At 41.0% G+C, this 22,799-nt stretch overlaps 1 protein-coding gene across 1 annotated transcript; it reads left to right on the forward strand.

Moving 5' to 3' along the window:
- The first annotated feature begins 4,102 nt into the window (after positions 1-4,102).
- LOC104574472 (myosin-1B) lies at positions 4,103-21,428 on the forward strand. The gene is made up of 38 exons (XM_088535817.1): positions 4,103-4,306; positions 4,396-4,539; positions 4,633-4,789; positions 5,208-5,235; positions 5,336-5,456; positions 5,536-5,628; positions 5,822-5,885; positions 5,975-6,073; positions 6,176-6,279; positions 6,388-6,526; positions 7,316-7,434; positions 7,528-7,677; positions 8,297-8,467; positions 8,748-9,057; positions 9,264-9,337; positions 9,659-9,746; positions 9,836-9,953; positions 11,062-11,185; positions 11,271-11,407; positions 11,804-12,059; positions 12,802-13,044; positions 13,151-13,327; positions 13,407-13,552; positions 13,639-13,729; positions 13,818-14,207; positions 14,831-14,957; positions 15,932-16,050; positions 16,382-16,578; positions 16,981-17,164; positions 17,253-17,418; positions 17,587-17,711; positions 17,964-18,272; positions 18,374-18,577; positions 19,606-19,731; positions 19,825-19,995; positions 20,083-20,187; positions 20,389-20,484; positions 21,276-21,428. Exons 1-38 carry the CDS (start codon positions 4,103-4,105, stop codon positions 21,426-21,428), a joined length of 5,829 nt encoding a protein of 1,942 aa, XP_088391943.1.
- Positions 21,429-22,799: the final 1,371 nt, after the last annotated feature.

The following is a 22,799-nucleotide window of genomic DNA, read 5'->3' on the forward strand; positions in this document are numbered from 1 at the left end:
CCTTGCAGCCAGGCTGCACTGCAGTGCAGAGAAAAGGTATGAAGGATTCAGTGACACAGAAATATTAGAAGAGAAATACAGCTCTACCTGTGCAGGTAGTATGGAAGGAGGTTGCAGTGGATTTAGTGGAGAAGGAGAGACCCTGGCTGCTACAAAATTAACAAAACTTTGCTCTCTTAGACTGGCAAAAAGGAAAAAGTAAAAGAAATAATACAGACAGAAAATGAATAGTCACTTTGCATTCTATTATATTGACTAGCAAACAGAAATGTAAATAAAAGCAAGGGAAGGCATGTTGTATTTTTTTGATGAGGATTTGTCCATTAGGGTTAAACCATAAGCTTCAGTCTTTCATCCTGCGGTCTGAACTTAGTCCAAGTGTGAAGTTGACCTCTCGAGTTTCCTCCCCACCCCCAGGATTATTATGCCAGCACAGACACAGTCAGCTGAGAGAAGAGGAGGAAGGAATTTCCTCACTTTCTTATCTGGACCTCTGAGTAGGTGACACTAAGAGGGAGTGGAGCAAAGCAGGTGGTGCTGAGGGGTGACGGGCAGTAAGTTACACAGGAAAGAAACCAAATCCAGGTCTTTTCTGCACGGGTGCCAAAGTGTTTCTCAGTGAACTGGAGGGCCCCTCTGGCCCCCTCTCCCTTCTCCTTCCTGTGCTGCTGCAGAATCTGTGTAGACCCTCTATAATCTCCATGGTGGACATCCCAGGGATGAGCACAGGAGAAATGGCCTTCTCATATGAGCAGGGGTTGCATCTCTTTTGCAGACCAGCATAGGACAAGACTGCTGCTTTCCTCTGGAAAGTATTTGGATTCACTTTTCCCCCTGTGTCAGCATCTAGCACACCTGCCCTGCATGAAGTAGTTCTGAACCACTTGCTTAGATCAGGGCAGAAGCTCTCTTGTGCTCAGTTGCATATGTGTCTAACTTTAGTACAACAGCTCTATGGCTCTGTCATACTGTCCTTAAACCCCTCAGCCCCTAACACAACAGAGGCGGCTTCTTGTGCCTTTCTTCTGGGATCTAGCTCTGTGACTTCAGTCTTACAGGCTTCTGTCTCCAATGCCGGACTTGTTTTTCTTCCTTTCCTTGGTCTTTTTGTCCATGGTGTCCTGCTGATAGCCCTCAGAATCACAACGCTATTTATTTTTGTCTCCTTCATCTTAGTATCCTATCTTATCAGTACCTATAGATTCACCCAGCTCACTTCTCTTGGTTTATCCTCAATCCCTTTTGTGGCTTTGTCATTCAAATCATCCCTTGATTTTCATGCCTGCAATTTCTGTTCCTGTTCGGATGTTTCTGGTGCGGCAATTCCCTTCCTCTGATAATGATCCTGCTTGTCAGTGGAATCCAAAATGCTTTTCTACATTGCAGATTCAGAGCATTTGCAGCCACACAGTAGCTTCCTCCTTCACCTCTCCATTCCTCCATGTTCCGTGAGACAATACACTGGACTCTCCTCAATTCCTCTACTCGAGTCAGCATCCTAGTGCCCATGAAGCCCCTTTCATCACAAATTCCTGCTTTCCCCCTTTCCCATCTTCTCTTGTCAGATTATTTATAGGAGATTGATTCATAGACCTGTTATGTCTAATTATATCCATTCACTTCTAATATGAATGGGAATTCTGCTGGGAGCTGAGATTGCTAAAAACATTTTGACCGAAGAAAGAGGAGGCGGTGGCTGCTACGTATGCAGACCAGACCCTATAAAAGTCTCCTGGGATCAGTGTGTCTTGTCCTTCCTCCGAAATCTCTAAGGTAAGAGTGTTCGAGGCTCTAGGCTGGGGAGGTGGGGAATGGAGGGCAACTGGCCCTGCATTCCTCAAGCACCACTGCATTCATTCCATGTGGGACTGCCGGGGTCAGCTGGGAATCTCAATCTGCTTTCAAGGCATCTATGTTTTCAGTCTTTTTTTTTTCTCCTGTGGAATTCTGTGCAGCAGTAAAAAGGAAGTTCATAACTCTCTTTTACAGTACTGAGCAGGTTCCAGTCTGCAAGCTGTTCTTCTGGACTCACAAAAGGTAAGATCCTGATTAATTCATTCTTTAGGGACAAAGAGAGATGCTCCATGGTAGGATTGCTACACAGGTGTGCTGGCAATCTCTGTACCCCCATATTCATATCCACTGTATAAAAACAGTACAATACTTGGATTGGATTGACGATAGCTTCTCAAAGACTCTGGTCTTATAAGTATTGACTACTAAATTTTACCCAGGAAACCCAAAGAGATTGCCTACATTTATAGATACTAGGTTGTAAACCTAGGAAGAATGGTCCTGAGAAGAAAACCTCAATTTCTAATGACTCTCTACAGATCAAATATATTCTTGAACCAATTATCCATTTTTCGTTGTTTGTATTTATTATTTGTTCATTTTAATTTTGTCTAATACTTGGGCAACTAAATATTTCTCTCAAAATTGAAAAAATATCAACAACCTACCATGTTTAAAGATGATAGTGTGCTTTAAATAAGTGGATATGAGTTAGTATAACTCTGAGTTCAGAAAAAAAAACACATAAAACTGCTAAAAGAATATAGTAATCAAATCCTTCGAAGGTGTGACACCATGAATCCAAATAAGTACCATTTTGGGAAATGCAGGGATTTATACTCGTCATTATTATTTTTTAAGAAAACGTAAAATGACAGATAGCTCTGTTAGACTTCTGTGTATTCTTATAGGAATCTACTTTGGAAAAAAAAAAAAAGTAACCATATAGGCAATGATAAATCTACTGAGGAAAAATTGGGTACTTTTTACAAACCTACCTGATCGATTTGTGAAATGGTCTCATTTGATAATACAGTTTAGCACAACTAAGTGAAAAATGTTATAGACAGAAACAAAAGCATCAGCAGTGCTTAAAGCAGGATACTTTACCTGGTAAGTCAGTGACTTTTAGAATGCATTTGAGTTGATAACATGAAATGTCGGTGATGAACTCAGATGCCTAAGAAGGCAAAGAAAGTTATTCATGTATAAATAGTGAAATACAGTGAAACAAGTCTTAAAATGTACAAAGGTATTGTGATACTGTAGTATTATTTTACTTAGATTGGCCCAATTTCAATAGCAAGGTCAATAAACAGGAAAGGGTTCAGAAGTTTAAAAATTCATTCAAGGTTAAAAATATCTTCTGTGCACTGAAAGTGTACAAGCTACTTTCAGCCATGAAGGAAAGTTAGAAGACGTCCAAATATTTTGTTTAGTTTTCCTTCAAGAAAGTAACTGATGGAAAAGGCATTTTTAATTTGTTAGGAAAAGCCATTCAACATTCAAAAGGTAGATGATGAATCTAGGTAGAATTAGGAAAGAAAAAACAAAGGCTAAAATTGAAACAGTATTAATTCTGGAACAATATATCTAAGATATGGTGGCTTCACCACTGCATGAAACTTTTCAATTAAGACTTTATAGACTGAAATAAATAAAGTTTCTGATTTGAAAAAGAAGTGAATGAATACAAAATTACCCAGTCTGGCTCATAAAACAATCTAGGCAGAAAATATCAGGAATGTTGGCAGATAAACAGAACACTTTTAAAATTTGATAATTTGGACAATTTTATCTCGAGGGAATATCTTTAATGAGAAGTGTTAATAATGTTACTTCTCTGCATATCCAATATATGGTGCGTCTTCCAGTCTTTTATTGTAAACATATCTTACAATTTGAAAGGTACTAAACACAAAAGGCACAGGAGGACTTCCATGATTCCAAAAGCTGTAAAATCTAGTGAAAGCAGTGTTTGGAACCTCGATAGGATCTGATTATCCTGTTAATTCAACAAATGAAGAAAAAACGTGGAAAATATTTCTCCAAAAAAGCAATAGCCCAGTGGACCTAGAGATTTAAATACCTAAAATACAGAAAATATATATATAAAAAAATAAGGAATAGAACTCTGATTTAGAAAGGCAGAAAAATGAAAGAATCAATTCATTCAGTTGATTTTTTTTATACCAAAAAACAATGGAAATCTACTATTCTGTGTGAGAAGAGACCATCGTTGAGTACTGTAATATATTTTTTCTACCCTCACAGATCCTTGCTGCATTACTCCCAGTAAACTGCAGCCATGTCTACAGACGCTGAGATGGCCATCTTTGGGGAGGCAGCTCCCTACCTCCGAAAGTCAGAAAAGGAGAGAATCGAGGCCCAGAACAAACCTTTTGATGCCAAGTCATCAGTCTTTGTGGTGCATGCTAAGGAATCCTATGTGAAAAGCAAAGTCCAAAGCAAAGAAGGAGGAAAGGTCACAGTCAAGACTGAAGGTGGAGAAGTGAGTAAAAAACATCAAGTCTTGAAAATATAATTTAATCCCACACCAGACTTTTAGCTAACACTTTGCATCTGCTCTTTCTCTGGCAGACTCTGACCGTGAAGGAAGACCAAGTCTTCTCCATGAACCCTCCCAAGTACGACAAAATCGAGGACATGGCCATGATGACCCACCTCCACGAACCCGCTGTGCTGTATAACCTCAAAGAGCGTTATGCAGCCTGGATGATCTACGTAAGTAGCAGCCACAGGCTTCCTGCAACTCGCTAGGAAGAGCCAGTCTGCTAAAGCCAATGGAAGGCAACTTGCTGTGTCCTGTCCTTGCAGACCTACTCGGGTCTCTTCTGTGTCACTGTCAACCCCTACAAGTGGCTGCCGGTGTACAACCCGGAGGTGGTGTTGGCCTACCGAGGCAAAAAGCGCCAGGAGGCCCCTCCCCACATCTTCTCCATCTCTGACAACGCCTATCAGTTCATGTTAACTGGTGAGTGGTTGGTAACCTTCACAGCAATCACAACACAAAAGTCTCAGACTCTTCTTACGGGGAAATGCAGCAGAGTACTGAAGAACACCACAGTGTTGTATGAAGCCAAAATGCACCTGAAAGACGCTGGGACTCAGCACTGCATATTCTGTACATTATAACTGCCTCACTGAAGGAACAGTGCTCGAGTCGCACAGCTAAATACCTTTTTCACACTGCTGCAACAGAGTTCCTTTTAACCCTATATTTTGCAGATGAGTAGACTGTTCAGATAGATTTTCAGAAGAGAACTGTGTAAAGGGCAAATAGATACAGTGTTGATCTGAGGACTGTGTACGTCCATAGGTCTGTGCATAGTTCCGAGTCTATGGGTTTTTTTAGTTTTCTGACAGTAGCTTTTGTTCTGTCTCTTTCACAGATCGTGAGAATCAGTCAATCCTGATCACGTACGTACATTCCCTGCTCCGATTCCCAAGGGCTGGCTCTGTGTCTGGGGACCTGCTGCCTGACCAGACGTTCTCTGCTTCTCTCTCTTTTGCTTCCCAGCGGAGAATCCGGGGCAGGGAAGACTGTGAACACCAAGCGTGTCATCCAGTACTTTGCAACAATTGCAGCTAGTGGGGACAAGAAGAAGGAGGAGCAGCCACAACAGGCGGGCAAAATGCAGGTGAGTTCGTAGGGAGAGCACCCTCCAGCTGCCAGGTTCATTTATGAGCTATGTGATGACAATGTGATTTCTGTCTTAGGGGACACTTGAGGATCAAATCATCAGTGCCAACCCTCTGCTGGAGGCCTTTGGAAATGCCAAGACCGTGAGGAATGACAACTCCTCACGCTTTGTAAGCTTTTTTGTCAAGATATTTTATTTTTTGCAAATGGAAATATTTCTACCTTCCTTCAAACGAAGTGAACAAAATACCCCTTCTGTGAACTTGAAAACCTGTTTGGAAATACCCAGAAGTGTTTCTGAAACAGAAAGCACAACAAAATCAATCCTGAATATTGTTATCAGGTGTTTTTTCTTCCTTAAAGGGTAAATTCATCAGAATCCATTTTGGTGCCACAGGAAAACTGGCTTCTGCTGATATTGAAACATGTAAGCGACCTTTCTTGACTGCCTGTATTCCTTTCCACATTCCTTCCCTGATGGAATGTTGTACCTAACTGTTTTCTCTTCCTTGACAGATCTGCTGGAGAAGTCCAGAGTCACTTTCCAGCTGAAGGCGGAAAGAAGCTACCACATTTTTTATCAAATCATGTCCAACAAGAAGCCAGAGCTGATTGGTAGGAAAAGAAGCCTAATTCCAAATGTTTAGAAACATGTAAGAATGAATCCTTTCATATTCAGTTAACAGAGCTCACAGGTATCATATCTTTTGTTTTCAGAAATGCTTCTTATTACAACCAATCCCTATGATTTCCCATATGTAAGTCAAGGTGAAATCACTGTTCCCAGCATTGATGACCAGGAGGAGCTGATGGCAACAGATGTAAGTAGAATGAAGGAGTAAAACTAACAAATGAGGAAAGATTAAAATCATTATACTCATACTACAATAGCTTATCACATGACTTTACTTCATGGATTCCTTTGCCAGAGTGCCATTGACATCCTGGGCTTCACTGCTGATGAAAAAGTGGCCATTTACAAGCTGACCGGGGCTGTGATGCATTATGGAAATCTGAAATTTAAGCAGAAACAACGAGAGGAGCAGGCAGAGCCGGATGGCACAGAAGGTACTTACAAAATATGCAGTTGAACTCACTGTAGTTCCAGGAAGGAATGTGGCCTGAATCCTCACTTCTCCTTGGTAGCATCTTATGGGCTAGAGAAATGTGAGAATGGTAAGAGTGATCAACATTATATCAACTGCTGCTTTATTTATAGATCACTCTTCTGGTGAAGAAGTTAGGAAATAGGCACTTATCCTTCATGTCGTAGCCCTAAGCATATTACTTATCTGTCCTAACTGAACAAGATAGTCATCCATTTTCATGTTTGAATGCTCTGAGTTATATCATTACACAAACACAGCCAAAGGAAAGCACTGGAAGAAGAGTAAATATCTTTTTTTTTCATCCTTTCTCCTTTTTCCTTCTTCCTTTTTCTTTTCCCACATTTTATAAATAGAATTTCTCTCCTGTACCTGGGCCCGTACTTCTGTGAACTTTACCCATAGGTAGAACGTGGTCATAGTAGGTGATATAGGATGGTCTGTTCAGTGATATAGGATGGTCTGTTCACACTTTTGTCATAATAAACTTCTTTTCTGTCCAGCAGACAGTAGAGTTTTACTGAATATAATCAGTAGAGTGTATTTTGCTATCAACAATTTGCTTTTTGGTTAATTCAGAAATTGTGGCGTGGCAAAGAAACATAAGAGTCATACCAAACCAGAGTTTTATTTTGTCCGTTTAGCCACTGACTTATAGTATATGTGGCTTCTAGAGAAATATTCTGAATTACTACAAGATACTTCTACTGGGGAGCTAACACTTGATCCTGCTGTGTGTTTGTGAGCTTAGTTGCTGACAAGGCTGCCTACCTCATGGGCCTGAACTCAGCAGACCTGCTCAAGGCCCTGTGCTATCCCCGCGTCAAGGTCGGGAATGAGTACGTGACCAAAGGTCAAACTGTGCAGCAGGTAAGAAATAAGTCATGATAGAAAACATGGAGTGAATTAAACCCTTTGGTTTTCCTCTTTTGTTTGGTATGATAAATATTCCCTTTTGTTTAGGTGTATAATTCAGTAGGCGCCCTGGCAAAATCTGTCTTTGAGAAGATGTTCTTGTGGATGGTTGTTCGTATCAACCAACAGCTGGATACCAAGCAGCCTAGACAATACTTCATTGGTGTGCTGGACATTGCTGGATTTGAAATCTTTGATGTAAGTGCAGGGTCTCTATACAAGGTTTCTTCAAATGGGTACTAAGAAACTGAATATTTATTTTTGTCATTATGGATCTCATTATTTACTGGATAATCCTGGCATTTCTGTAGGAATGGCACTGCTACATTTGGTTCTCATAGGATTTACTAAGCCACAAATGTGACAGTTTTTACAGATTTCTGTTGGTGATATAGAAATGAAAATGTTATTAAAAAGTGATATCAGAATTTTTAAAAACTGGTGTGTTAAAACTCATTTTGAAGAAGTATAAATCGGTCATCTTTAAGGAAGATTTCGTTAATGCTGAGGTCAAATTATCTTTGAGTGTTTGGGACTAGATTGGCAGCATAGACATATCCAAGCCGACCAGCTGTCATGATTAATTTCTTGGACTAAGCTTTACAGCTGTTCCAGAGTTTAAAAATATGTTAGTAAATCCTGGTCTAAAAGTGTAGCTATGTTACAGGATGGAATACCCCAGTCAACTGGCCAATCCCATGAGTAGAAATTCAGGATTTCAATAATTGAACACTTAATGAGTTGAAAGTAAAACCAGCTAGAAGATGCAGAATGTTCATAGAAGAAAACTTTGTGAGTATCTCTCTGTATTCCGCAGTTCAACAGCCTGGAGCAGCTCTGCATCAATTTCACCAATGAGAAACTGCAACAGTTTTTCAACCACCACATGTTTGTGCTGGAGCAGGAGGAGTACAAGAAGGAAGGAATTGATTGGGAGTTCATTGATTTCGGCATGGACCTGGCTGCCTGCATTGAGCTCATTGAGAAGGTTATTGGGCCCTACACACTTTATAATTCTTTAGTTTGATACTGTTTTTTTTTTTCCTATGGTCAAAAATGGATGATTGTAGTGTGTGGCACTTATACCTGACGCAACACTCTGCATCATGATTTTTCTGACCTCTGTGCAGTTCATGTACATTTTCATGTACCTCTTGGAAGGAGGTGATTAGTATCTTTATTTGTGCATCTCTGTCTCGCATATGCATTATCTTTCCTTCTCATGTCCTTTTTATTTTTTTTTCTTTCTGTGTTGCTACTTCTTCCAGCCCATGGGCATCTTCTCCATCCTGGAAGAGGAGTGCATGTTCCCCAAGGCAACTGACACCTCTTTCAAGAACAAGCTCTATGACCAGCATCTGGGCAAGTCCAACAACTTCCAGAAGCCCAAACCTGGTAAAGGAAAAGTTGAGGCCCACTTCTCCCTGGTGCACTATGCTGGCACAGTGGACTACAACATCACTGGCTGGCTTGAGAAGAACAAGGACCCCCTGAATGAAACTGTTGTGGGGCTGTACCAGAAATCATCTCTGAAGACACTGGCCTTACTTTTTGCCTCTGTTGGTGGGGCAGAAGCAGGTGATTTATTCAAAATCATTTCTACTATAATTTACAGCAAATAAGTTATTGCAATAATATTTTAAACTGTATGTTTATGTTCAAAAATCACTCTTGATAGTATTACTTTAAACACAGTGATTTTAAAATGGGAAATGGGAAACATGCTTTTATTACAGAAAATAATTCTGTAAAAGTTAAATTTCTTTTTTATTATTCTTATTTAGAGAGTGGTGGAGGTGGCAAGAAGGGTGGCAAGAAGAAGGGTTCTTCTTTCCAGACTGTGTCAGCTCTTTTCCGGGTAATGTAGACTAAAGACTCTCCCCCCACACACCTTTATCTTTTTCAATAATTAATACGATTTATAAAGATTAGGGAGATAAAAATCACTTCAGATCAATCATTTCAGCTTGATCTAATGTATGAAACAGTTATCTTCAGGAAGGGTAATGGGTTGTGCTTCTTAATAAAGAAGGATCCCCATTGGACAATTTACTTCACTCAAATTTCAAAACTGGCCAGAAGTATTTACTGTATCATAAACCTATTGCAATGGTTTTACTCCACCTAATGATCAGACTGCAGAAGTAAAATTTTTAAACACAAATCTTTGCTCTTATAGGAAAATTTGAACAAGCTGATGAGCAATCTGCGAAGCACACACCCTCATTTTGTGCGATGCCTCATTCCCAATGAAACAAAAACACCTGGTAAGATGTTCCAGTTTGAAGACCTCACTGTGATGAATCTCTTCTCTGTGGAGCCCAACTAAGTATCAATTCATGATGTCATTCATTAGGTGCCATGGAGCATGAACTGGTGCTGCACCAGCTGCGGTGTAACGGTGTGCTGGAAGGGATCCGAATCTGCAGGAAAGGATTCCCCAGCAGAATCCTCTATGCAGACTTTAAACAAAGGTCAGGCTCCACTTTTCCATGTGCCATCAAAACCTTGATAAAAAAAACTTGCATTTCCTAATGATTTTAACTATTGTGAAAGCCATGTGAGGAGTTTATTGCACCTGTCCTTAGATATACAGAAGTCAGTTGTTCAAGTTAGCTTTCCAGTTTTTCTCTAGCTAATGAGAAGAACAAGCAACTGCAGAAGGCAATAAATTATTCTTGTTTTTTATTCACCTTTTAGTACAGGACAAATCATCTTGTAATTAACTATCTTTAAATGTAATTGACTAGCTTAAAATTAGTTAACTTTTGAATAGCAAAGTTAGATGACATGCAGTCACTAGCACCAAGTAGGAATTAAAAAGTGAAAGAGACTTGGATCAAATGATCCAAATGATCCAAAAAAAAAGAAAAAAGAAAAAAAGAAATCATAGCATCTTGTTTCTTTCTCTACTGGCTGAAAAGGAGAATGAAAATACGGATGAGGGAATCCTGTGAGAAAATGCCATAACCCTGTGCTTGTCATAGAACTCAATGAGTGGTGCTTCTGTCTGTGGAATTAAAGAAGCCAGTCTCCTCTACTGGGGAAGTCTGGGAGGTCTAAACATCTAACTTTACTAAGAATGAATCTAGAGGATATACCTCAGAGATGAGGAGGATATAACAATGGAGGATACACCGTCATGAGAGGGATCAAAAAGTGGGAATCATGAAATGCGTTTATTCTCCTATGGTATGCTATCAGAATCAGCTGAAAAACACTCCAGTGTTATATACTCTGTCACTATTTTTGATGACGAATTGCTTCTCATCCCCATGTTTTGTTCTTTCTCACAGAGATCTCATTTGGCTATCACACATTAGCCAACAAGGTGTGTTGTTATCCTTGGAGATCTGTCTTCCTTCTGTATCAAGTATTGCTCAACTAAAGAAAGTAGAATGTTTTTCCTAAAAACACATTTAGCCATGAAAATGTCATTTTTAAAGAACAGAAGAGAGTTTAGGTCACACATGTTTTCAACTCTTGATGCCCCTGCAGAGAATTTTAACAATGACACCAGTTGGTTGCAGGTTTCATTGATCTTTCATAAATCTGATCTTCATATTCTGCCTCTCACCATAGGTACAAGGTGCTCAATGCAAGTGCTATCCCAGAGGGACAGTTCATTGACAGCAAGAAGGCTTCTGAGAAGCTCCTTGGCTCCATTGATGTGGACCACACCCAGTACAAATTTGGTCACACCAAGGTACAAACACTCCTTGACGCCCATCCTGTGTGGCCGTGTTTTGTGCCACCTGCCAGTGACAAGCTGCAATATTCCCCTTCTCAAGGTGTTCTTCAAAGCTGGGCTGCTGGGGCTCCTGGAGGAGATGAGAGATGAGAAGCTGGCACAGCTCATCACTCGCACACAGGCCATTTGCCGGGGCTTCCTCATGAGAGTGGAATTCAAGAAAATGATGGAGAGAAGGTTGATATTTACAATATTCGGCCTGTTGAGCCAATCCACATCGCATGATATGAACAAAAGTGAAGATGAGCTGCTTCTCACTGAACTTCCTTTTATTTCTCATTAATTCAGTTTACCACTATATATGTGCATTTGGAAGTATCAGCTAGCACTGAAAGGAATATAAAACTGTGTTGTAGTTTTTTTTTAGGAAAAAAAAATTACAATCCTTAGCTTATTTCTCCTTATTCACTAAATTTATAGAACCTCCCATTTGATCTTTGAAAATAATCACCTAGCTGCATACACACTCACACATATGTGCATAGGTTCCACTAAGTACAACTATTGCATATATAATTGTGCATATATATATATATTCATATGAACATTTAAAAATATGTTTTAATGTTTCAGAGAGTCCATCTTCTGCATCCAGTATAATGTTCGTTCCTTCATGAATGTCAAGCACTGGCCCTGGATGAAGCTGTTCTTCAAGATCAAGCCTTTGCTGAAGAGCGCAGAATCAGAGAAGGAAATGGCCAATATGAAGGAAGAGTTTGAGAAAACCAAGGAAGAGCTTGCAAAGTCTGAAGCAAAGAGGAAGGAGCTGGAGGAGAAAATGGTGTCCCTCCTGCAGGAGAAAAATGACCTGCAGCTCCAAGTACAGGCTGTAAGCATTTTGTTTTTGACTCATAATTTTCTGTGTAAAATAATGGCAAGGATCCCAGTAAGAGACATCTTGTCCCAAAAGAGTAACACCACATATATAATATTTAAAATACGAAAGAAAACCATACCAAAAAGACAATTTGAAACACATAAATATTAACAAATTTGCAATGAGTTTTAATGCTAATCCCTTAGGCTTTTAAATCAAGAGCGAATTTTCAAAGAATAAGCTGTACACCTTGCAGTATCATATTTTTAATCATACGTGGCAACATACAGTAGCAGCTATGACGTACAATCTTACTGCATAATATTGATATATGATCATCTGATCAGTGGACATAGTCTGGGGGTCCGATTAAAGCTTTAAATTGGAGAGTCACAAATAAATTCCTGTGGAGTAAAAGGGGCTGAGAGTGGGTGGTAGTTCTCCAGCATTTCTTGAGAAAAACAGTCATGTAAGTGCAAGCATCTTATTTTCAGCCTGGAGATAAATGGGGGCATCAAGGATCCCTTTTGAACTAGCATCACTAGTAAGGATTAGGATATATCTGACCTGCTTTTGATGAGGGGAATACAAATGTCTCCATCTGAGTTAGTAGCCTTAGGTTCTTTTCACATTCAGCAAGAAGAAATGTTACCTTTGAGAATAATAATTACTTCTTTGAAAATCAAGAGGAAAAATAATTATGAGGCAGACAAGAGAATTATGTAAAACATTCTAATAAATATTTCTTGTGTAGGAAGCTGATGGTTTAGCTGATGCTGAGGAAAGATGTGACCAGCTGATCAAAACCAAAATCCAGCTGGAAGCCAAAATCAAGGAGCTGACAGAGAGAGCTGAAGATGAAGAAGAGATGAATGCTGAGCTGACAGCCAAGAAGAGGAAACTAGAGGATGAATGCTCAGAGCTGAAAAAAGACATTGATGACCTTGAGTTAACACTGGCCAAAGTCGAGAAGGAAAAACATGCCACTGAAAACAAGGTACCACCAAGAATTTGTCATTCATACTCCAGAAATCAATTCTGGATTGGTACAGCACATCCGTAGTTACGTCTTTTACTTAAGATATGTTCTCCTCTTCTCACAGGTCAAAAATCTTACTGAGGAGATGGCAGCCCTTGATGAAACCATCGCCAAGCTGACAAAAGAGAAGAAAGCCCTCCAAGAGGCCCACCAGCAGACACTGGATGACCTGCAGGTAGAAGAGGACAAAGTCAATACACTCACCAAAGCTAAAACCAAGCTGGAACAGCAAGTGGATGATGTAAGCACATGTGGGGAGGTCAAAGCTGCTATAGAGTTAGACATGACTGGCATGGCACTCATGATCATCTTCTGTTTAGCTTGAGGGGTCCCTGGAGCAGGAGAAGAAACTGCGCATGGACCTTGAGAGAGCCAAGAGGAAACTCGAGGGTGACCTGAAGCTTGTCCATGAATCCACAATGGATTTGGAAAATGACAAGCAACAGCTGGATGAGAAATTGAAGAAGTAAGCAAGGGAACATTTGTGCAGGTGCACCTTTGTTTTCATTTCGGCACTAATACAGTTTTTTTTTTTTTTTTTTTTGTGCACAGGAAAGACTTTGAAATCAGCCAGATCCAGAGCAAGATCGAGGATGAACAAGCCCTGGGCCTGCAATTGCAGAAGAAGATCAAGGAGTTGCAGGCAAGTCTCTGTTCCGTCCATTCTCTCACACTGACAGAGGTCTGGTCAGAGCAGGACATGGGTGTGATTGGTGCCTACTGTTCCGCAGGCCCGAATTGAGGAACTGGAGGAGGAAATTGAGGCAGAACGTGCTTCTCGGGCCAAAGCAGAGAAGCAGAGAGCAGAGCTCTCCAGGGAGCTGGAGGAGATCAGTGAGCGCCTGGAGGAAGCAGGGGGAGCTACGGCAGCTCAGATCGACATGAACAAGAAGCGTGAGGCGGAATTTCAGAAGATGCGGCGCGACCTCGAAGAGGCCACTCTGCAGCATGAAGCCACCGCTGCCGCCCTGCGCAAGAAGCACGCGGACAGCACAGCCGAGCTCGGGGAGCAAATAGACAACCTGCAGCGTGTCAAGCAGAAGCTGGAGAAGGAGAAGAGTGAGCTCAAGATGGAGATCGATGACTTGGCCAGTAACATGGAGTCTGTCTCCAAAGCCAAGGTAAAGAGCAATTTGAATGTTATGAATATTAATACATTAATATATTAAAATTAATCACATTTAAATATAAAAAGTTATGCTTTACAGTGTTTTTACCTATTTCATTAGTACAATACTATGATGTGAGTGAGTTTGGTAAGACCTACGCCTGAAACACTTAGCGTCAGGAACTCGATGGCTTCCATTGCTTGGTTCAGACCATTATATTATGAGAGATACTGAAATTATCTTTTTTTTAGTTTCTTCTAAAATAGAAATTATGTTAATTCTACACATTCCTTTTTCCTTCCTATTTATTTTTTCTCCTTTATACACTCTAATGACATAACCAGTAAATGCCAAATAAATTAAATTTTCCAAGATGCAGCATGCCAGCATCTATTTCCTCTATTTCGAAAACTATATTTGCTCAAAACTATGTTTTCAAAAGCTATGAATTTTTCTATGAACTATGAAGTATTAAAATTAAAGATTGAAATTTTGTAGTAAGATACATTAGTCTTCTGAGAGATTTGACTTATATATTCTTAAATTCATCTTTTTCTCTTCTTGTCTTTCTCAGTAACTCTATGTATTCAATAACCAATCATTAATATTTTTCATTCTGTTCTTCATGCACGTAGGCCAACCTAGAGAAGATGTGTCGCACTCTGGAAGATCAGCTAAGTGAGATTAAGACAAAGGAGGAGGAGCATCAGTGCACAATTAATGACATAAGTGCTCAGAGAGCACGGCTACAAACAGAGGCTGGTAAGATATTTATGGTTTTTAAGTGAACAATATAAATAATATGGGCCCAGAAAAGACCTAGGTTCAAAAGGTGTCACAAAGACCTGAAGGTCCTGGAGTACAAGTTGAATATGACTGTTCAACTCCAAGGGTAGTGCGCTCTTGCAGCAAAAAAAGCAAAGAGCATCCAGGACGATATTAGGAAGAGTGTTTCCAGCAGGCTGATGGAGGTGATTCTTCCCTTCTGCTCACCACTGGTGAGATCACACATGGAGTGCTGTTCAAGTTCTGAGCATCCCGGTGCAAAAGACAGATAGTTCTACTGTAGAAAGTACAGCACATGAACAAAAAAATATCAAGGAGTTGCAGCATACATCCTAATCCCATCTGAGAGACCTGGGGCTGTTTAGGCTAGAGAAAAGATGTAGGGTACAGCTTATAAATGTGTATAGATATATGAAGGGAGGGGCTGAAGAAGATGGAGCCAAATCGTCCTCCATGATAAGAGGAAATAGGCACAAAGTGAAATACAGGAATTCCCATTTAAACATAAGAAAAAAATATTTTAAGGGTGGTCAAACACTCTACAAACCACAGTGACTGCAGAGTCCCTGTGCTTATTGATATTCAAAACACAACTGGACACAGTTCTGGGCAACCTCTACCTGACACAAATTTGCATAAGGGGATTGGACTAAATGATCTCCAGAGATGATTTCCAGTACCTAGGTACATACACAATGTAGTACACATGCTGGAAGCCAGTGGACTTAGTGCAAAGATACGGTATGATTGTTTAGGTATCAAAGAAAGGCTTATGATATTTGTCATTCCCAGCTTCTAAATTTGCCACCATACTTAGAGGACAGCAATAGGTATCACTAAGATTCAATAAAAGAAAAAAATCAAAACACCTCCATGTCCATTTAATTATTAATGTTCTCACCTCTGAATCAGTCACATAAATGTTTTTCTACTTATTTGGACTCTCTCAGGTGAATATTCACGCCAGGTGGAAGAGAAAGATGCTCTTATTTCTCAGCTGTCAAGAGGCAAGCAAGCATTCACCCAGCAGGTTGAGGAACTCAAGAGGCATTTAGAGGAAGAAATAAAGGTAAGGATGCTTTCCAAAATCATTTTTGGGACACTATTCCACCTAAGTGATGGCTGTGCCACTGAAATACAGAATTACAGAGCCACCATGAGGACAGGCAGTAAAAGCTCCACTTAGGTATTTCAACACAAGTCTTCTCATGATGACTTTGCTTCCACTTCCTACTACTCTATCTATTAATTCCTTTGCAAGTTTCCAGCTCTTCCTTTCTCATCCAGTGAACTGACATCATTCCCATAGGAGAATGGTTCCTATAGTGCCTGACAACATTTCAGTCGGGATTCTCCAGAATACAGCTACTCCTTGTGCCAATCCTGTCATCCTTCTCCAGGCCAAGAATGCCCTGGCTCACGCCTTGCAATCTGCTCGCCATGACTGTGACTTGCTCCGGGAGCAATATGAAGAGGAGCAGGAAGCCAAGGGGGAGCTGCAGCGTGCCCTGTCCAAGGCCAACAGTGAAGTGGCCCAGTGGAGGACCAAATACGAGACGGATGCCATTCAGCGCACTGAGGAGCTGGAGGAGGCCAAGTATGTGGAGAAGATGGGGAAGCAGAGGCTAATGGGGAAGTCAGATGAGACCACAGAGAGGCTGTCAGGAGGAAGTCAACATCATGCTTAGAGGTGGGATGTCAGGAAGAGGGAAAATACATCCTATAGACGACGTGGGTTGACAAAATCAACAAAGCCGAGGAAGTGGAGGATGGCAGAGAGAGGCTAAATAGGATGCACGCAGAGGGCAGAGGTATTGCTAGAGCTGCCTGGGAATAGGACCTGGGAATACGATGAATGTTTGGGAGAGGTCCTGTGCTAGGTGTGAACGGGGATCTCACACTGCCAAGTGGCCAAGTGTGCTGCTGTGAAAAAGACTCCAGCTGCACCCACAGACTCCCCTGTGCTTCCTCACCGGGCGTTGTGCTTACCACCTCCCAGGAAGAAGCTGGCACAGCGTCTGCAGGATGCAGAGGAACACGTTGAGGCTGTGAACTCCAAATGTGCTTCCCTGGAAAAGACAAAGCAGCGGCTGCAGAATGAAGTGGAGGACCTGATGATTGATGTGGAAAGGTCGAATGCAGCTTGCGCAGCTCTGGACAAGAAGCAGAAGAACTTTGACAAGGTAACATGGGCTGCAGCCTTGTGGTCTGGGGACAGAGCATCCCCTCACGATTGCCAGTTCCATACTCTGAGCCTCCATTTCTCTTCAGATCCTGTCAGAGTGGAAGCAGAAGTATGAGGAAACGCAGGCTGAGCTGGAAGCCTCCCAGAAAGAGTCTCGTACTCTCAGCACGGAGCTGTTCAAGATGAAGAATGCCTATGAGGAGTCCTTGGACCACCTGGAGACCATGAAGCGGGAGAACAAGAACTTGCAGCGTAAGTCCCAAGTGCTCTGCTCCTCACAGATCTTTCTCACCAGCTTCTTTATCCACCAGCTTCTTTATCTCTGCTCGCAGACTCACACGGGTGCCTGTAACCTTTGTTCAGCAGCACATTTCCCTCCTGCTCAGTACCTGAGCCTGCCATTTATCTCTGTCCCTACAGAGGAGATTTCTGACCTCACGGAGCAGATTGCAGAGGGAGGAAAGGCTGTCCATGAGCTGGAGAAAGTGAAGAAGCAGATTGAGCAGGAGAAATCTGAAATCCAGGCAGCTTTGGAGGAAGCTGAGGTACAGAGAGGTTACTGATCTCTTAAAGGTCTCAATCCTGTATCTAATTTTATACACTGTGAAATTATTTGTACAGACAAAATGAAAAAAAAAAAAAGTTTGTGTAGGAAAATGTAAAGGTATTATCTAAAAAATAGCAATACTCTCTACTTGTTGTAATGAAGACTACTGTCTTGATTGCTATGATATTAAAGTTTCAGTTTCAACACTAGCCAGGTAACAAATACTGAGTTCTCATTTATTCATCTTCAGGCCTCCCTGGAACATGAAGAGGGGAAGATTGTTCGCGTCCAACTTGAGTTGAACCAGGTGAAGTCTGAAGTTGACAGGAAAATTGCAGAAAAAGATGAGGAAATTGATCAGCTGAAGAGAAACAACCTTCGTGTTGTGGAGTCCATGCAAAGCACCTTGGATGCTGAGATCAGGAGCAGGAATGACGCTCTCAGGCTGAAAAAGAAGATGGAAGGAGACCTGAATGAGATAGAGATCCAGCTGAGCCATGCCAACCGCCAGGCAGCAGAGGCACAAAAGAATCTAAGAAACACACAGGCAGTGCTCAAGGTCCATTGAACAGAAGTTGCACATGGAGAAATGTCTTAACTGCTGTTTTCTTTGCCAAAGGTTCCTGAGCCAGCTTATGTTTTCTTTCACTTGCTCTACAGGATACCCAGATACACTTGGACGATGCTCTCAGGACACAGGAGGACATGAAGGAGCAGGTGGCCATGGTGGAGCGCAGAGCAAGCATTATGCAGACTGAAATTGAGGAGCTACGCGCAGCCCTGGAACAGACAGAGAGGGGCAGAAAGGTGGCTGAACAGGAACTGATGGATGCAAGTGAGCGTGTGCAGCTCCTCCATACCCAGGTGAGCTGACTTGGTGAGGAACTGCAATGTTGTTTAGTAGGAGAACATTATGTATGGTTTACTCCAATCAGTACTAGACGTTCAGCTTGGAAGACAAGATAAATCTTTTCTGAGGTAATCATCACTACACTAAAGTACTTACTACTTCTGAAGTAATCATGACTGCACTAAAAGATGTTGGTTGAAAATGTTGATTCTGTGCTGAATTTGAGCAACATGATGAAGATTAAAGTTGGTGACCATCCAAACTAGCAAACATAGGACAGCTTTTGAACTTCCAGATCTGGGTGTAGGCACTGCCTACATTCCCAGGTTGTACTGGACACAACTAAGAGTTCTATCATTTTGTATCCTAGCTTAATTTCCAGCAGCAACACATTTAGTTGCAGAACCAGATTTGATTAGGGGCAATCCCCCAAACAGTGTGCAATCTGAGCAGTAAAGGACTAAAATCCTGAAAGTACAGCAGCATTCACTCCTCCATCATTGCAGACGTAATATCAGGGAAGCCTCATATTGCCTTAAAAATGTGCTTCCATTAAAAATGTGCTCCGTGGAATGGGGATGAATTTCTGGGTCTGTGGTAGCTACATGTCATAACAGTCACCTAACTGCCAAGTGCTTAGATCTATGGGAAGTGTCTGGTTTCACATTTTAAAAAAAAATCTGGAAACAATCCATCCCATCTACATTGCAAGCTTTTTTTAATTACAATGAGAGCGGATTTTTACTTCCTTCTTTATGCTAGACAGGAAGCATTTTTCAAATTTCTCCCACTATTTTTGTTCTTTTTCTTAGACAATCTCATTTGATGAGATTTGTCACAGTTTATGGGAAAAGTACTTCCTCTCAGAATAATGGAATTAACTGTTGGAAAAATAAAGCATTGCTCCCCAATGATAATAAACTTTACAAAAAAAAAGTATCAAATTTTCAAAGAATTATATCTGAAATAGCTCAAATTCATGTAACATTCTTAATTTGATACTGTGACCTAAAACCATAAATATGTGATGCTGTTTGCACAGAATACCAGTTTGATCAACACCAAGAAGAAGCTGGAAACAGACATTTCCCACATTCAGAGTGAAATGGAAGAGACAGTCCAAGAAGCCCGCAATGCTGAAGAGAAAGCCAAGAAGGCCATCACAGATGTGAGTTGGGGGCTTCCTACACGGCTGGTGGTGGATGAATTCTGACCCAACATGCCTCTCATCGCAAACTGACTCTATTCCTTTGCTCTGCAGGCAGCCATGATGGCAGAAGAGCTGAAGAAGGAGCAGGACACAAGTGCCCACCTGGAGAGGATGAAGAAGAACTTGGAGCAAACAGTGAAGGACCTTCAGCACCGTCTGGATGAGGCTGAGCAGCTGGCACTGAAAGGAGGCAAGAAGCAAATCCAGAAGCTGGAGGCCAGGGTGAGTACAGGCTGGTGTTTGTGCATCAAGGAGCATGTCCTAAGAGGCACCATGAGTGAATCTGCATGGATTGTTTTCCCATTGCAGGTGCGTGAGCTGGAAGGGGAGGTTGATTCTGAGCAGAAGCGCAGCGCTGAAGCCGTCAAGGGTGTGCGCAAATACGAGAGGAGGGTGAAGGAGCTGACCTACCAGGTAAGCCCTCACCATACTGATGTCCTTCATGCAGAAAGGCAAAATGTAGTCCTATGGTTAGGGATCTTTTTTTCTGTCCTTCTCAGTTAGTTACACAGTTAGCAAGTTGATAGTGGGAAATCAACCATAAGAAAGAAAAGCTTTTCCTGTCATGTTAGGAGGATCCAACTTACCGTCTCTGTTGTTTGTTGTTCTCTTTAGTCTGAGGAAGATCGGAAGAATGTTCTCAGGCTCCAGGATCTGGTGGACAAGCTGCAAATGAAAGTGAAGTCCTACAAGAGACAAGCTGAGGAGGCTGTAAGTATTTCTGTGAATTGGGTCAGCCTTCTGGCAGAAGTGGAATCCTGTCTTGATGAAAACAGCCCAGCTCTGCCCAGCTCTGTTTGAACCCTCAATTTTGCCATCTTCCAGCTGAGCTTTACAGCTCGGGGCTATAGAGAATATGTTTTCTCTGACTACTGTTGAATCACTGGAAAAGGCTCAGAATGCCTGTAGGTACAGATCTCTCCTTCCTTTTCATTCACTTCCTTTAATTCATATCTATTTTCCCATTAGAAAAAGCGCACTATCTTCAAATATTTTAAAACAATTTTATGACAGTAAATAACTGGAAAATAATTTAATGGAAATAACTGTAATTATATATAATTATTGAATATTTTTAAAGAGTTTAAGCACTTCATACTCAGGCGAGGAGTCCTGTCATATATTGATAAACATCTAAACACTTGGCATCTATTTAACCTATTTGATTGCATTCCTTCTAGAAATATTGGACAGGAGTAATTACTAACCTGCACTCTTTTTTTTCTTTTTTAACTATGCAAAGACAAAATACCAAAGTATGTCCAGTGTAGAACAAATTATTCGACAACATTCAAAAACCTACTTAAAATTAGTTTCACTCAGCATTCTAATGTAGAAACCAGCAAGGATGCAATCACCTTCATTTAGTTTCCAGATACATTGCTCGTAAGTGGCATTCTGGATCTTCACGTTCCAGCTGTAAATCTCATATACCTCAACTGAGTGTAAGAAAATGGGCATCGATAGCTTTTTGGCTTTCATGAATCTCTCCCTGTCCCCAGGAGGAGCTGTCCAATGTCAATCTTGCAAAATTCCGCAAGATCCAACATGAGCTGGAGGAAGCCGAGGAGCGGGCTGACATTGCAGAGTCGCAGGTCAACAAGCTCCGAGCCAAGAGCCGGGAAATTGGCAAGAAGACAGAAGGAGAAGAGTAAATGCCTCCAGTAGAGCAAAGTGAATGAGAAATTGCACAAAATGTGAAATTCTATCACTTTGATTTGTAATTACTGTTTAGTCCTTCATCAATCTGTAGGTAATTAATGTCTAAACAATAAAAATTGTAGAGGTCTTTCCATAGAAATAATGAGAAACAGCGGCTGTATTTTTATAATTATCCAGAGCTTCTATTAACATTTACATTTTTTCCTCCTTATTTAAATTAAATCTCTTTCCTCAGATATTTTCAAAGTTTGGGGGCCAATGTTTAAGTGATCTAATCAAGCCTCCTGTTTCATAGTACCATGAGATTTCACCTAGAAGTTCCTCAAAGAAAATTGTTATTCCTTTGCAACTTAATGTAATCAACCCTCCTAACTTGTGCTTGAGGAAGACACTAGATTTTTATCTCAAAAGTTCCAGCTAAAGACTAAGAATTTATTGTATTTTCTAGTAACCCATTCTAATCATTCATTATTCTACTAAACTATACAGCTCATTTGCAATTGACCTTCCTTTAAGTTAAATGTCTGCAATCTTGTATACCTTTTTAAAATGGAATTTAGAGGGCATTTAACTTTGAAATGAGATCTGCTGCCAGTTTTTCTTCTGGAAAGTGACGGAGAAACCAACATTCTAAGTGCAGCAAAAACAGATGTCTTATGTAGTCCTTCACTGCCTACATTCTGTTCCTGAAAGTCCTTTAGATCTTCTGAGATGGCTAGGCAGCCATCTGGTTCCTGTTTTTTATCCAAATATCTTTGCCCAGCTTGGCATCACTCAAAATGCAGCTTTTCATCCACTGTAGACTGTAGCACATGTCATGGATTCCATGTTAACCTTTCTGAAAAGCAAAGGAGGTGGGAATATCCGCCTCCTGTGTTATAATCCAACACTTAGAGCACTTGTCTCTTGATAGTCTGAAGAGCTCTGAACACTGAGATGCTCTTAGTGGAGTGTAATATCCACCCAGCAGTAGGATAGTTCGAAGAACCAAATATTCCATCATTCCTGTTAAAGACGAACTGCTACGGCTTCAGAAATTAAATACATAAATTTTAAAAATCTACAAAGAAACATGAAGACTATCAGAGAGAAGTGTCACCTGGGAAAAGGATGACTGCAGTTGATAGACTCCTAAGCACCACTGAGTACAGAGCCAGCTCTTCATTTGTGTCATCATGGGCCTATCAAAGTCCTTTTTTCTAGTTGTTATGAATTTGATGGCTTGTCAATGTTATCAAGCACTCAGGGAAATTCAATTATGATCACTCTCAGCTGGGCCAATATCAAGCCATTCTTCCTCATTTCTCCCACCTTTCCTATTCCCACTTGTTCTTTCCCACACATACCTATACATGTATGTATCC

This window comes from Tinamus guttatus, unplaced genomic scaffold, assembly GCF_059628265.1.
Source record: "Tinamus guttatus ecotype Peru unplaced genomic scaffold, ASM5962826v1 Tinamus_guttatus_pri_ptg000649l, whole genome shotgun sequence".
Classification (NCBI taxonomy): domain Eukaryota; kingdom Metazoa; phylum Chordata; class Aves; order Tinamiformes; family Tinamidae; genus Tinamus; species Tinamus guttatus.

Coding starts and splice junctions, on each gene's coding strand:
- LOC104574472 (XM_088535817.1), top strand. CDS start 4,103: ATGTCTACAGACGCTGAGATGGCCATCTTTGGGGAGGCAGCTCCCTAC. Junction 19,996..20,082: donor TCCAGAAGCTGGAGGCCAGG/GTGAGTACAGGC, acceptor TTCCCATTGCAG/GTGCGTGAGCTGGAAGGGGA. Junction 20,188..20,388: donor TGAAGGAGCTGACCTACCAG/GTAAGCCCTCAC, acceptor TGTTCTCTTTAG/TCTGAGGAAGATCGGAAGAA.